General features: G+C 37.3%; 5 protein-coding genes across 5 annotated transcripts; 3 read left to right on the top strand and 2 right to left on the bottom strand.

Annotated features, from left to right (window-relative positions):
- Window positions 1-154: 154 nt before the first annotated feature.
- Window positions 155-3,115, top strand: Tsp_11531a (putative piwi domain protein; the record flags this gene model as incomplete). The annotated part of the gene is made up of 13 exons (XM_003373070.1): window positions 155-313; window positions 371-582; window positions 648-719; window positions 779-961; window positions 1,035-1,159; window positions 1,225-1,418; window positions 1,491-1,662; window positions 1,723-1,840; window positions 1,880-2,074; window positions 2,132-2,368; window positions 2,424-2,614; window positions 2,674-2,809; window positions 2,993-3,115. Coding segments are annotated over 13 exons (2,117 nt in total), but the record flags the coding sequence as incomplete, so codon positions are not given.
- A 1,117-nt stretch (window positions 3,116-4,232) lies between these two features.
- On the top strand, window positions 4,233-4,878 carry Tsp_11530 (hypothetical protein). The gene is made up of 3 exons (XM_003373069.1): window positions 4,233-4,374; window positions 4,602-4,674; window positions 4,713-4,878. The coding sequence occupies exons 1-3, from the start codon at window positions 4,233-4,235 to the stop codon at window positions 4,876-4,878; spliced, it is 381 nt and encodes a 126-aa protein (XP_003373117.1).
- A 4,025-nt stretch (window positions 4,879-8,903) lies between these two features.
- Tsp_11529 (conserved hypothetical protein) lies at window positions 8,904-9,236 on the top strand. Its single transcript, XM_003373068.1, has 2 exons — window positions 8,904-8,941; window positions 9,065-9,236. Exons 1-2 carry the CDS (start codon window positions 8,904-8,906, stop codon window positions 9,234-9,236), a joined length of 210 nt encoding a protein of 69 aa, XP_003373116.1.
- A 353-nt stretch (window positions 9,237-9,589) lies between these two features.
- Tsp_11528 (retrovirus-related protein) lies at window positions 9,590-11,500 on the bottom strand. Its single transcript, XM_003373067.1, is given in 4 exon segments — window positions 9,590-9,733; window positions 9,748-10,457; window positions 10,481-11,195; window positions 11,219-11,500. 4 exon segments carry the CDS (start codon window positions 11,498-11,500, stop codon window positions 9,590-9,592), a joined length of 1,851 nt encoding a protein of 616 aa, XP_003373115.1.
- Window positions 11,501-11,716: 216 nt separating this feature from the next.
- Window positions 11,717-12,154, bottom strand: Tsp_11527 (hypothetical protein). Its single transcript, XM_003373066.1, has one exon. The coding sequence runs from the start codon at window positions 12,152-12,154 to the stop codon at window positions 11,717-11,719; it is 438 nt and encodes a 145-aa protein (XP_003373114.1).
- Window positions 12,155-12,690: the final 536 nt, after the last annotated feature.

Raw genomic sequence — 12,690 nt, 5'->3', positions numbered from 1 at the left:
CGTGAAAAAATGGCATTGAATTATGGAAGAGGCCTTGTTCATTTTCTGCGCGCGTAATGTGATGGTTTTCGACCAGCGATTAATATTGATGGTGTGATGGAAATTGTTTTTCATTTCGGTGAAAAAAAATTTTAATAATTGAAATGGATTTTAGTATCACACAGTTGCTTTTACAAGCGTCAGTCACTGATAAATTTGATTTGCGACATATTGAATGGTGATGAACGTGAAGTAAGATTTCATCCAAATCAGCTTAGATTGAATACCCAACTTCAACCAGAACATTTGAACTTGTTGATACCAGAATTAAAAGGTAATCGTCAATGGAATATTTGAAATATATTTAAAATTGTTTTTCTTATTAATTTAGGGGTCTGTATTCATACAACACATCGAAATCAAGATCGAATTTATCGTATTAAAAATATACTCAGTACGGCAGTATCGATGAAATTCGAAAAAGACGGAAAAGAAGTTTCAGTTGCGGAATATTTTCGTGATGTTTATGGGCCATTAAAGTATCCAAACTTGCCGTTGGTTGAAGTCGGCAGTAAATCAAAACCAATTTATTTCCCAGTTGAAGTATAAAAAACTGACAATTGTTTCAACGTTTTTTTAATATAATGAATTTATTTTGGTCAATTTAGCTTTGTCAAGTGGCAAACTGTCAAAGATACAACAAGAAATTGAAAGCGTGTCAAACGACTTCTATAATTCGAGTATGTTAATGATTTTAAATATTGATAATAATAATAATAATAAATTGTTATATATTTAGTTTGCTTCGACAGACGCTCCTACTCGAATTCTAAAGTGTATGGACATGGTCAAGAAATCAAATTTCAATAATGATCCATTTTTGAAAAGTTTTGGCGTTCAAATTAAAGCGGAACCAATGATTGTTAGTGGACGAGTTTTGCCTCCGCCTAGGTTGGAATATGGTAAAGGAAATGGAGGACGTGTAAATAAATAATAATTATGCATATCATTCATTTTGAAAAATATTTGTTTCATAATTTGTCTCATGTTTTTAGCAAATAATTCTTACACCAAAAGATGGAGCATGGAATTCGAATGAATTTAAATTTTTTGAATCTGCTTCTTGCGAATCATTTGGATTTGTATCGTTTCTACCACCACATAAAGCATCAATGTTACAGTAAGTATTGCAAAATTTCATTAATAAATCAAATTAGCTTTGTTGATTATTTGCTTGATTTTTAGGGAATTCTGTCTGCAAATTGTCAGAACATGTCGTAGTACAGGAATTGAAATGCCGGACAGCCCAAAATTTTACGAACAAGCGCGAAAAAATGATACGGTAGAAATGGTATTAAAACGTATTGCTGACAAATGTGACAGAGATGGAATAAAATGTGATTTGGTATTTGTCGCGTTATTTTCATCTGAACAATATGGTAATAATTATTTTGTTGTTATATGATGAAATTTATTTTATTAATGTTGAATGTATTTTTACCTTTTTGAAGCTCAAGTGAAATCTTGTGGTGATATCACTTTTGGATTGGTCACTCAGTGTGTATTACCGAAAACAATAAGCGATGTGGCAATAAAGAAGAGCTATTCGACGATGTTAAATATTGCGATGAAAATAAATATGAAAATTGGTGGCATCAATACAAAATTACTGGAAGATGAAATGTATGATATTGAATTGATGAATGCGTATGAAAAATTCTTGAATGGAAGTTTTTTGTTTAGTTTGGATAATTATTTGTATAAGAATAATGCATTGGTAATTGGTGTGGATGTGGTTCATCCATCTGCTGTAGAAACGCATTTACCATCAATAGCTTCGGTGGGTATTATTCATGGTATTGTACTTTCAAATTATTGAAGGAATGTTTTTGATTTGAAGGTTGTTGGAAATGTGGATACAAAAGTGACGAAGTTTCATGCTTCGGTGAAACTACAGCCAGCGAAGCAAGAACTGATCACTGGATTTATCGAACAATTTTCTGAACGTTTACTGGAATATCTTGATGTTAATGGTACGGCTCCGAAAAATATTATTGTTTATCGAGATGGAGTATCCGAAGGTCAATTTATGCAGGTGAAATTGTGTTGTATCATTAATTAAAGCAAAGTAAAAATTTATTTTTTTAAAAAGGTTTTGGAAGAAGAACTGTCTGCTCTTCGTAGGGCTTGCAAATCAGTTGCAACAAATTACCGGCCGTTGATTACGTTTATTGTGGTTCAAAAGCGACATCATGCTCGATTTTTTTGTTGTGATGAAGCTGCAGCACGAGGACGCGGGAAAAACATCCCTGCTGGTACTGTTATCGATAGAGTAGTGACATCTCCTGATGAATATGATTTCTTTTTGTGCAGTCATCATGGAATTCAAGTATGACTTTGTGAAATGTTTTGAATCTTTATTATTATTATTATTTGAATTGCAGGGAACTAGTAGACCGACGCGATATCATGTGCTGTTTGATGAAAGCAACATGGATGCGAATGTCATGCAATCGATTACATACTATTTATGCCATCTGTATGGTAGATGTGCTCGGTCTGTCAGTATACCAGCACCAGTGTATTTTGCAGATTTAGTTTGCGCCCGTGCTCGTTATCATGTTCTTGCAGCATTGTAAGTTTGATTAATTAACTTATTTAAAAATGAATGAATGATTGGTTTTTATTTTTTAGAAATTCTGGTCTAGTGGAAAAGTGTTCTGATGAAGACAGTAATAGTAGTAGTGGTAGTAGTAGTAGTAGTAGTTCCAGCAATAAAGCCGAATCCGTGAAAACAGAATTGTCTAATATAATTGCACTTCACAAAAGAGTTAAAAGAATCATGTACTTTGCATAATCTATATCAACGATGGAAATGTATTTTAGTCTAGTATATTGTTTAGTGTTTATTTGTAAGCACTAAATATATTTGTGTTTGTTTTCGTGTTGTATTTATTTCTGTCTCTGTGTGTGTGTCCATGCGTGTATTTCTTAATGTGTTTTTAGATTATAGCTTTTCGTTTCACACAGTCGTGATAAAGAAAATCAGTATACATCATGTAATGAGGATGGTTCAATATCTGTGCATTATACTTCTTATGATCAGTTCATTATACCATTCATATTAAATGTATAATATTGAGGTGAAGATGTTTGTTTGCATGATAAATAAAAGAGATGGGAAACAAATATTTATGTATGATTAAGTAAGTAAAGAGTTGGAGAAAATTGTTATCAGGGTTTTAAATGTGAAATATGTGGACAGTTTCGAAATATTTTGTTATTCTTGATGCTTAATATGTTTAACAGCACTATAATTTTTCCGTCCAATGCTTGCGCTATTAGTGCAATACTAAGCATTATGAATATGAGCATTATTTCAAGGTTCACTGTTGTCACTGCGTGGGAGCAGCAGCAAAGTAACTAAAATTGTTGAAATAAATTTATGACGCAAAAGTACTTGTTCATACATAAATAAATGAGGAAAGTCAATGAATAAAATGTGCGTGTGTTTGTCTATGAACAGTACTGTTTTCTGAAGGCTTCATCTATAGCTTATTGTAGATATTTTTTCTCATATTTGCTTGTTGATTTTTGATGACCATTAACGAGCAAGTTGATAACCATTTTCTAAAGAAAAAATGAAATTAAAGTTTGAGTTTTACTTTGTCGTGAGAAACCAATTTGTTTGTTTTATTCTTTCATGGAAATATCTCAAATCAAAATTGCCATCTCCATTATTTTTGTGATTGAAATTTGTAGATATCAGAAAGATAATATTGCTTACTGTTGAGTTTTCTTTCAGGTTTATATACTTTTGAATATAATTAACTTCCATTTTTTATAATACAGTCGAAAACACCAATTCATATAATAAAAATCTGTATATTAGAAAATGAAAATTAGTTGTCATTAGCTTAAAAAATTTTAGCCAGTGGCGTATTAAATTTATGAAAAGAATCATAAAGAGAAGGAATATTAGCGTTAGACGCATTTGAAAAAAGGATTTAGCTGGCAGACCAGCAGAAGAATCTAGTGATGTGTAAATCACAGTGAATATTAGAATTATTGGTATAATTGTTATGAGAAATTTTATATTACTGACAAGCATAAAAACGATGAATAGTAATATAAATATTACATGAAAAGCCAATCCCAGGAATGAAAGGTTAGTATGAGATGTATTTCCTGGAATTGTGATTCGTTACTCCTGCACGATGTTGCATCTGTCAAGCATTTGATTTATTACATTTATGCTGGTGCGTCGGCAAATTTGTAAGAAGCGTGTCGAAGCTGATGACATGCACGGTAATAAAGATCAAAGTGAATGTTTAGAATTCGAAGTTATGATAATGGAAATAATTTTCGTCGCTGTTCTACTTTATGCAGCTGCCAGTGTTGTAACATTTAAGCATTTGATTTATTACTTTGACAATCAATTATAATGCTATGATCATACAAATGAGAATTAAATGGAAATAATAATTTAACAATTTTATTCTGAAAGTGCAATTTGATATTTCAACTGTCACTTAAATACAATAGTCAAAAATTTTTAAGATAATTTAGTATAAAACAAGAATATAATAAAAATAATAATGAATGAATATGCAAGTGAGCAGTAGAAGACAGTGATGGTGGTGGTTATTCTGTAGTCATTTCTGCAGCAGTAGTACCGCTAGATGTAAATTCACTGTAGCGAGGTTGGAAAAATTTTTCATACAATGTTGCAGCTCCATGGCAGCTTGGAGTGAAAAGCCAAACAAAGAAAATGCATTTCAGCGGCCAATAAATTGGTATAATAAAGGATATGCATTCAGCAAAATAATCAACAAGTCGAAAGAAGCCAAAAATAACCCAATAAAACTTCCATTGCTTACAGTTGGCGTTTTCATTTGATTCCACCTCGATTAATGTCTTCATTGCTGGATAACCAATGCATATGCAATTGCACAACAATCCTGCATTAGGGCTAAATATCAACAGCACAAAAATCACAATTGCTAACATCACCGCAGCTTGGTAACGACTTTTGCCAGTTTTTTGTTCAATTTTAGCAAACAGTTTTCCAACCAATCTGCTTTCATCACCGATAACATTCCAAATATCATTGCGAATATTTTGCAGTATTTGGGCCATTTTCCATGCAATGCAACAACCAACAAGCAGTCAGATTGAAGCAAGCAAAGCAAACTAATTACTGTTTCATATAGTTATCCGTATGATTTCAAAGTTTAAAATAAGCTAATTTTGCTTTTAAAGTTTTTTCCGATCTTTAAAAGTTTTTGTTTAAAGATATTGAACATCTACATTATTTACTTAAATAACATATAAATGTATTATTTATAAAAATGATAAAATTTTAGTTATGAAAATTAATAATCACTTGTTTATCCATTTGAATAATTTTTTTTCATTTGAAAAGTGCAATAACGCATGATAATTATGTATTAATCCAAATTTTGTGATTTGATTATGAAAAGTTCATGTCAATAATTTTGCACATGCTAATTGTACTTTTTTGAAAAGGCGAAAATGAATAATGGTATATATCAGTGAAAGCGTCGGTTCTGCGATGAGAATTTATAATGAATTTCTGAACGTCTGTGTATTTATCATAGTATTTAATTTTGCCATATGAAAGTTTCAGAATAACGTTCATATAATTGGTGTTTTTAAATATTTTTTCAATTTGTATTTTTTCACATAAATTCGTCTTATAAATAAATGCTTCTTTTATTAGAATAGGTGTTTTCAATGTGAATGGAGTATTAAGCTGAAAAGATTAAATTTTACAACTGTTTTTATTCACATTTAAGGGTATACAATTTTAAATAATATTTGGAAGACTTTTATTTTTTTAAGTTTTAATTAGCAACTGATTCACTGGAATCAATGCTAGTTGGATTATCTGAAATCACAGGTATGAATACTTGCAGTAAAAAAATATGTCTATTTTCTAAATCGCATTTTATACAAATTTATCATTTTGCAGAAAACACATGTTAATCTCCTGTCATCGACTTTTTACTGATTTTATGGATAAATTCATCATATACGTCTCAAAATGTGTACTATTGAATTTTACAGTCGTACTCTTCATTGCACTCATACCGAATTTTAAGCGGCAGTTTATATCGCTGTACTGAAGCAGATCACAACCAACTGGCCAATTTGTACATGAAGTTTGATAAGTTTGATACGAAGTGATAACGTCATTATCAATGCAATTGCTTTTTTTAAATACATAAATATTATATGAAGTTATTAAAAATATTCTATTCAAAACATAAATATATGGTGAAACACCAGGAAATCAGCTTTGCACCAGTGATCAGATTCCATTTTATTATCTGAGAAATGATGCATGACAAATTTTCGCTTTGAAATAGTTCAGAGGTGGAAAGAACGTTTAATCGCAACAGTCAAACTGTGTAATCATGCTATTTTCTCTCTTTAACATTTTATCCACTTTAATTGAAGTATATTTTTTCAAAATAAAATTATTATTTACTGTTTTATTAGCATTTTTATTTAAAGTAATGCTGATGCATGGTAATGCTATGAAAATGCAGTTTAAACAACTAGATTGTTTATGATTCTGATGTTTTTAAGACCATTTGACTGGCGAAGTGAGAATATGAACTATTTATTTTTCAGTGAAGAAATTTAATATCACGTCACCATTTTAATAATAATATTTTTTCTTCGATCAATCTTCCGTACTTTTTGTCAACACTGCCGGTGTTGTTGCCGATTTGCCCATGCGTTTAACGGGTTTCAGCGTATTTAGCTTACACGCTGCCTACGTAGCTTCGCATTCCCATGCAGAAATTTTGCTGCTTATCCATCGCGGTTGTCAAATTCCAATCAGTAGAGTACAGGAACCATGTTTACAAGCGATCTACCCCGAAGCGTCATCGCATACCCACGCCATTCCTAGGGCGTGTTACGACGCCGCTTCCGGTCGGAACAGAGTTAATTATGGTCGTGGAACTCACAGAAAGCATTGAAAATCTAGGAACAAAACTACAGGTAGGTCAGGATACTAATCTTGTCATTTGTCATGTAGTGAGAAATACTAGAGAAACTCGTAGAGAAATCCTGCTTGTGTAACAAAATTGCGGATGCATTCAGTTTTAGTTTCAGCCTGGGCATCAGTAGACCACTGTTGGATTTTTCCATTTGCTGTCAACTTTATTGAAGTTATATTTTGTAATTAGATTTAAAAGTCAATTAAAATCACCAATAAATCAATTAATTAAAAACGCACATATGCTGACATCAAACAATGCGATGTCCACTGCAAAGTGAATTTGAAGCAGCTTCAAGCGCTTTTGTGCTTCGTTGGTGCTGTTCATCGCTTTCTTTCTGCTTTCGAAATGCTTCACTTTTATTTATCCATGTCAGTGGAAAAATACGATTCAAAAGAAATGTCAGCCAACAGTTGCTTTCGCTTGTCATATAAATTACCTTCTTAGCTAACAATTAAATCAGATTTATGCATAAGGTTCTTTTCTATTTGTCAGATATTGTTCTGATGAAGGCTAGTTGAAGCCTACTCAAGTACAAAGGGAAAATCTAAAATTGATAAATTGTACAACGCTGCAGTTTTCAGCTAAAACTAGGAGTGGTGATTGCTGAATTTTAGCATCGAAATACTTTTCTGATTTTGCCTATCTGTTTTCTGAAAATATTTCTGACTTGCAAAAGAATTTAATCTTTCCAATCTTTCTTTCGATCCTGTTCACAAGAGTTATTGTTTTTCTTCTTATGTTTCATTTAAATAAAAAATAAAATCTGGAATTTTGTTTAAAGTAAAAATTTGTGATTATACATTTTGTGTAAATTGTATTAAATTTGTTTTTCAATATCTAAAGTAAAATCGACAACTGGATTGATTAAACATTCAAGTTACAATTGTTGTATTACGATGATAACCACATGTTGTACATTCCAGATCACATAGGATTTGTTGGATTTAGAAATCATTTTACCAAACAAAAGTGAAAGAAAAAGAAAATTATTTTTCATCTCTCATTATCTTTTTCTAGCACTGCATATGTTCTGCCAAAATATATATGATCATTGCTAATTATCCTCGTCGGCAGACATGAAGCATATATTGATCTTCATTTGCTGCTCTTTCATTCCCATTGTTGAGAGTGAACAGTATAATGGGGTTCACTGTCCTGGTCACACAATGAATTCATTTGAAAAAGCGTCTGTCTGTAGCATTGTTAAAATTCCAGACACCAATATCACTGTATGTTTTGTATTTGTTCATTTCTATGGTATATGTCAAGAAGTATTTGGTGCACTCGCACTATATCAAGGGTTTGTGAAAAATTTCTCAGATGCTGCACAGATTCAACTGAAAATGCTTTTGGCTAGCTGAGGGTAAATGTTCGTTGGTCTAGTGAAATTTCACAAAATTCTGCGTGATGAATTTTGACCATGCTCATGATAATCGCTGCACAGCTTTCTTCATTGTCAAATTAGTTGACAAGGCTAGCTTTGTTGCCATCGTAAAACGTCATTGCGTGTCGAATTACGAAAACAATGAATAACCCAGATAAGCATGTTCATTTAACCTCTCTTAAACAGTTCATTTGTTGCTTCTATATTTTTTGCAGAATGATGCAACTTGATAATAAAGATATTCATTCAATTTTTAAAGGAACAAGACCGCCAATTCTATTTTTCTTCTAGTTACTTCTCAGTGGTCATCACTAACTTGTGCTATTTTCTGTTATATTTCGTAATGATGAAATTCAGTTTGTATCTCAAAGAATCAACATAAGCTAGTGACGCGTACCAATGGACCTTTATTCAAGAAAAAGAAATGATGACAATATAGACGAATAAAGTAAATAAATGAGGCGATCAGTCAATCGGTTAGTCATAATACATCAACATACTGCATGGCAACGGCCGGTACCGATTTTAACAATACGATAGGGTAAGAAAGGAGTGGGGAAATAGAGAAAAGAACATCATTCCGGGTCCAGCTTCAGAAAGAAAGTGACGTCGTACCAAGACATCCACTCGTGAAGTCTTCTCCCTCATCTTCCTGCAAGCTTAGTCTTTCTCATGGTCTCTTTTCATCCCTAGCGTTCCGGCGCGTCTGGCAATGGGCGAACCACGGGACTTTCATGCATGGTAGTGCCCTTTTCCCACGGGACCGCGACATCTACCATAGGCGCAGTGCCGTCTTTGACCAATACAAAGTCAGGCTTGTATACGTTACCCCCTGACTTGATGGCGGTCTCAAAATGCACTGCGAACCTTCTCTCTTCGCTCAGTCCCCAACAAGATAGACAATCTTGTTGTGTCTCTAGATGATCATCGCTTGTGTCGTGGGACACTTCTGTGAGACGTGGACAGCCGTTTTCCGGTCACCCGAGGAGTGACCACAATGCCTGCACGGCAGCGCATCCGGATTTTGTGGAGTTCGGCCCCTCCACTTCTGGCTGCGGGTCTGGAACCGCAGCTTCAGCCCGGTGATGAAGTCCCGACTACGCATACCGCTAGCGCCGTGCAGCAAGGAGTTTACCAGAGACCCGTTTTTAAAGAATGGAAGACAGCTACCTTCGTACGACTCTGAGAGCTAAGCGATCTCCTCCCGTAGTAGGTTCTGCTTTTCTTCCCGGATCGCACTTTTGGTTGCTGCGGGGACTGCGAAGTGCTCTAATGCCGAGAGCAGCGGCTTTCGCAAAGTTGTAGTGTCAGATTGTCCATGTTGGTCATCATGCTGTTAGTACCTACCGCCACCCGTGCAATGTGTTCTGTAGTGAGAGGACGCAGTCCTTGTCCTCGCTCTTTGATGGGCATTGACAAAAACATGCTGTTCATGCCAGTGGTTGGTAGATGCAGGAAGCGTTTTACCGTTAACCTAATTGCCCCGTCCACACTCTCCAATAGTTTCCTAGAAATCCCAGGGACTCCCAGTCTGTATTCCAATGATGGAATCAGATAATCCCGCACAGTGGCAAGTTTCTGTGTGGGCTTGAGGGGGGCTTTACGGATCCTCTCCAGGGTCCCTTCCAGTGTTTCTATGTCGAAGGAAGGCTTGCCATTTGGGGCTATGGGGACCCCCAGGACCTTGATGACTTCCCCAGGCCCCGCCATGGGAATGTAAGAAGATTCCTCTTTGGTACCACGGACTCTAAATGCCTTGGAGGTATCCTGCACTAGTGATTTGGTTTTGGGCGTGCGGACGAAGCGGATACCTTTGCATTTCCTGATGTTTAGTTTAAGTCCCCTCTCATTAATGAAGTCGTGGGTGATGGAGAGAAGTTTCTCCATTCCCCTGCGACTGCTACTGACTAGAGTTACGTCGTCCGCGAACGCCAGTGTTACGACCTCAGTGTTATTGATTTTGTAACCCACTCCACTTTGTTCGAGGCGCTCTATCAACTCGTCCATGACTGAGTTGAAGAGGAGAGGGGAAATGGGGTCTCCCTGTCGTATACACCCTGGTTAATTTCTATTTTATTACTCAATACCCCTCCGTCTCCTTTGATAACGGTCGTGCTTCCGGTGACCATTTCCTCAATAAGTGCTCGTGAGTTGGAGTCGAGCCCGTGCATGCGTAGGGCTCGATCAATTGATGAGTGATTGACTGTGTCAAAAGCTTTAGCTAAGTCTACACAGACGATGTTTAGTTCCTTCCCGGACTTGTGCGCGTCTCTGACGATGGTCGTTAAGGTGGTGATGTTGTCAAAAGCGCCATCCGTGCCTGGCCGGAAGGCCTTTTGGCGGGGGTGGAGGGAGATGCAATTTTCGAGCCGCCGCGTTACAATTTTGCTAAAGAGCCGGTATATACAGGAAGCAATAGTTATGGGCCGGTAGTCTTCAGCATCGGGGCGGGGATTGTCAGTTTTGGGAATGAGGGAGGTACGACAATCCTTGAGTTGTGGGAGGATGTACCTTGCGAATAGAAGACAGTTGAAGGCCTTCGAAAGGCACACCGGGTCACATTGTCGGAGGTGTGACACCTGAACTCCGTCGAGGCCTGCCGACGTTTTTGCAGACATTAGTTTGAGGTGCAGCGTAACCTCGTCTGCGGAGATGGGGAACAGAATGCATTCGGTGTTGGGTGGGCGTTTGGATTTGAAGGGCGCTGCGTCGGTACCGGGGCGCTGACTTAATCGCTGTCGCAGAGCGGACTCAGCGACGTCGATAGGACAGCTTACATTACAAAGGGGCTGGTTCTTGATGAGGTGGGCCGCAATACGTTTGGGGTGTCGCCTGAAGAGCGATTGGAAGGACGCGTAGTTAGAGCGCTTCCGTTCGCTGCGATTACTCCCATAGTGAGACCGTTCACAAGAACGTTGTGGTGCGTGCAGTGATTAACAATTCCGGCAAAAACAGCCTCAACGTGCTCGCATGCCTGGCATTTGAACGGACCAGGGTAGGAAAAAGTGAAACAAGCTCTAACATCGCTTACCGAGCCTTGGCTAGAAGCGCCAGCAACAGTTCTAATCGTTCCTTGTGCTGGATTAATAGAGTTGTTCATCGTTTTTCGCACCGGGAGTTTTCGCAAACCAGTTATCAGAGGGACCTTGACCGAGCCGCCGCACACGCCGTTTACCCGCGCTTTTTGAGGTTGAAATCCCCGATGTTGAAAAGACGGGTGGTGATGCTGTCAGAAGCGCCACCCGTGCCTGATCGGAAGGTCTTTTGACGGGGGTGGAGGGAGATACAGTTTTCTAGCCGTTTCGTTACAATTTTGCTAAAGAGCCGGAATAGGCAGGAGGAGATGTTGATTGGCCGGTAGGTTTTCAGCGTCGGGGCGCGGATCGTCCGACAATCCTTGAGTTATTGGGGAATGTGCCTTACGAGAAGAAAAGTTAAAGGGCTTCGCTAGGCACACCAGGTCGCATGTACGAAGATGCGACACCTGTATACCGTCAGGGCCCGCTGACGTGTGTACTTTCATTTTTTGAAGGCGCAGCGTAATCTCGTCCGGAAAAACTGTATCCAGAATGTTCTTTGAATTTCGGGGGTATTTAGAGGTAAAGGGCGCTGCGTCTACACTGGGACGTTGACTCAATCTTTGACGTAGAGCGGACTCTGCGGCATCGATGGGGCAACTTACATTACAGAGGGGCTGGTTTTTAATGAGGTGGGCCGCAACTCTTTTGGGGTCTCGCTTGAAGAGCGATTGCATTTTCGCGTACTTGCTTCAGATCTTCTGTCTTCTATTCTTCGGTTCTTCTTTAGTACGCTTCTTTGGGGGAGGGGGGGGGTTGATAACCATTGGGTTTGCACAGAAACTCAGTTCGAATACTAACAACATCGTCAACATATTTATTACGGTCCCCTGGTTTACTATTTAATATTTTATTCATAAAAGAATTTAATAACCCCTCCAACTCACTATTGCAGGAGGTTAAACTATCCTCCAGATGGTGGAGCAAATCCCTCAATGGGTACTGACCCTTATGTTGGGGGCTTAGGGCATCTCTAAGTTTATTAGGGGGCGGCGTTGTTTGGCCAACAATTTCAACGCGGAAGCCGGAAGTATCGCGCGTTGATAGTACGCCCACGCCATTTATTTCATCTCCAACACGCGTTGCCCTACTATTGCTGCGCTACGCATTTCTCACGGGGTGGTCTTACTCGGTCCCGCTTTTCTCTCATTGGTCTTTGCCTACGCTATTTTATTACACCANTANCAAATNNTTNNNTGNNNTNGNTTTNNNT

The sequence above is a fragment of the Trichinella spiralis genome, assembly GCF_000181795.1.
Source record: "Trichinella spiralis strain ISS 195 chromosome Unknown Scfld7, whole genome shotgun sequence".
NCBI lineage: Eukaryota > Metazoa > Nematoda > Enoplea > Trichinellida > Trichinellidae > Trichinella > Trichinella spiralis.
Note: the sequence above shows the minus strand (reverse complement) of the source record. Positions and strands in the feature narration are given on the sequence as shown.

Coding starts and splice junctions, on each gene's coding strand:
- Tsp_11530 (XM_003373069.1), top strand. CDS start 4,233: ATGCTGGTGCGTCGGCAAATTTGTAAGAAGCGTGTCGAAGCTGATGAC. Junction 4,375..4,601: donor TCTACTTTATGCAGCTGCCA/GTGTTGTAACAT, acceptor GCAAGTGAGCAG/TAGAAGACAGTGATGGTGGT. Junction 4,675..4,712: donor CCGCTAGATGTAAATTCACT/GTAGCGAGGTTG, acceptor ACAATGTTGCAG/CTCCATGGCAGCTTGGAGTG.
- Tsp_11529 (XM_003373068.1), top strand. CDS start 8,904: ATGGCAACGGCCGGTACCGATTTTAACAATACGATAGG. Junction 8,942..9,064: donor GATTTTAACAATACGATAGG/GTAAGAAAGGAG, acceptor CTGCAAGCTTAG/TCTTTCTCATGGTCTCTTTT.
- Tsp_11528 (XM_003373067.1), bottom strand. CDS start 11,500: ATGAACAACTCTATTAATCCAGCACAAGGAACGATTAGAACTGTTGCT.
- Tsp_11527 (XM_003373066.1), bottom strand. CDS start 12,154: ATGCAATCGCTCTTCAAGCGAGACCCCAAAAGAGTTGCGGCCCACCTC.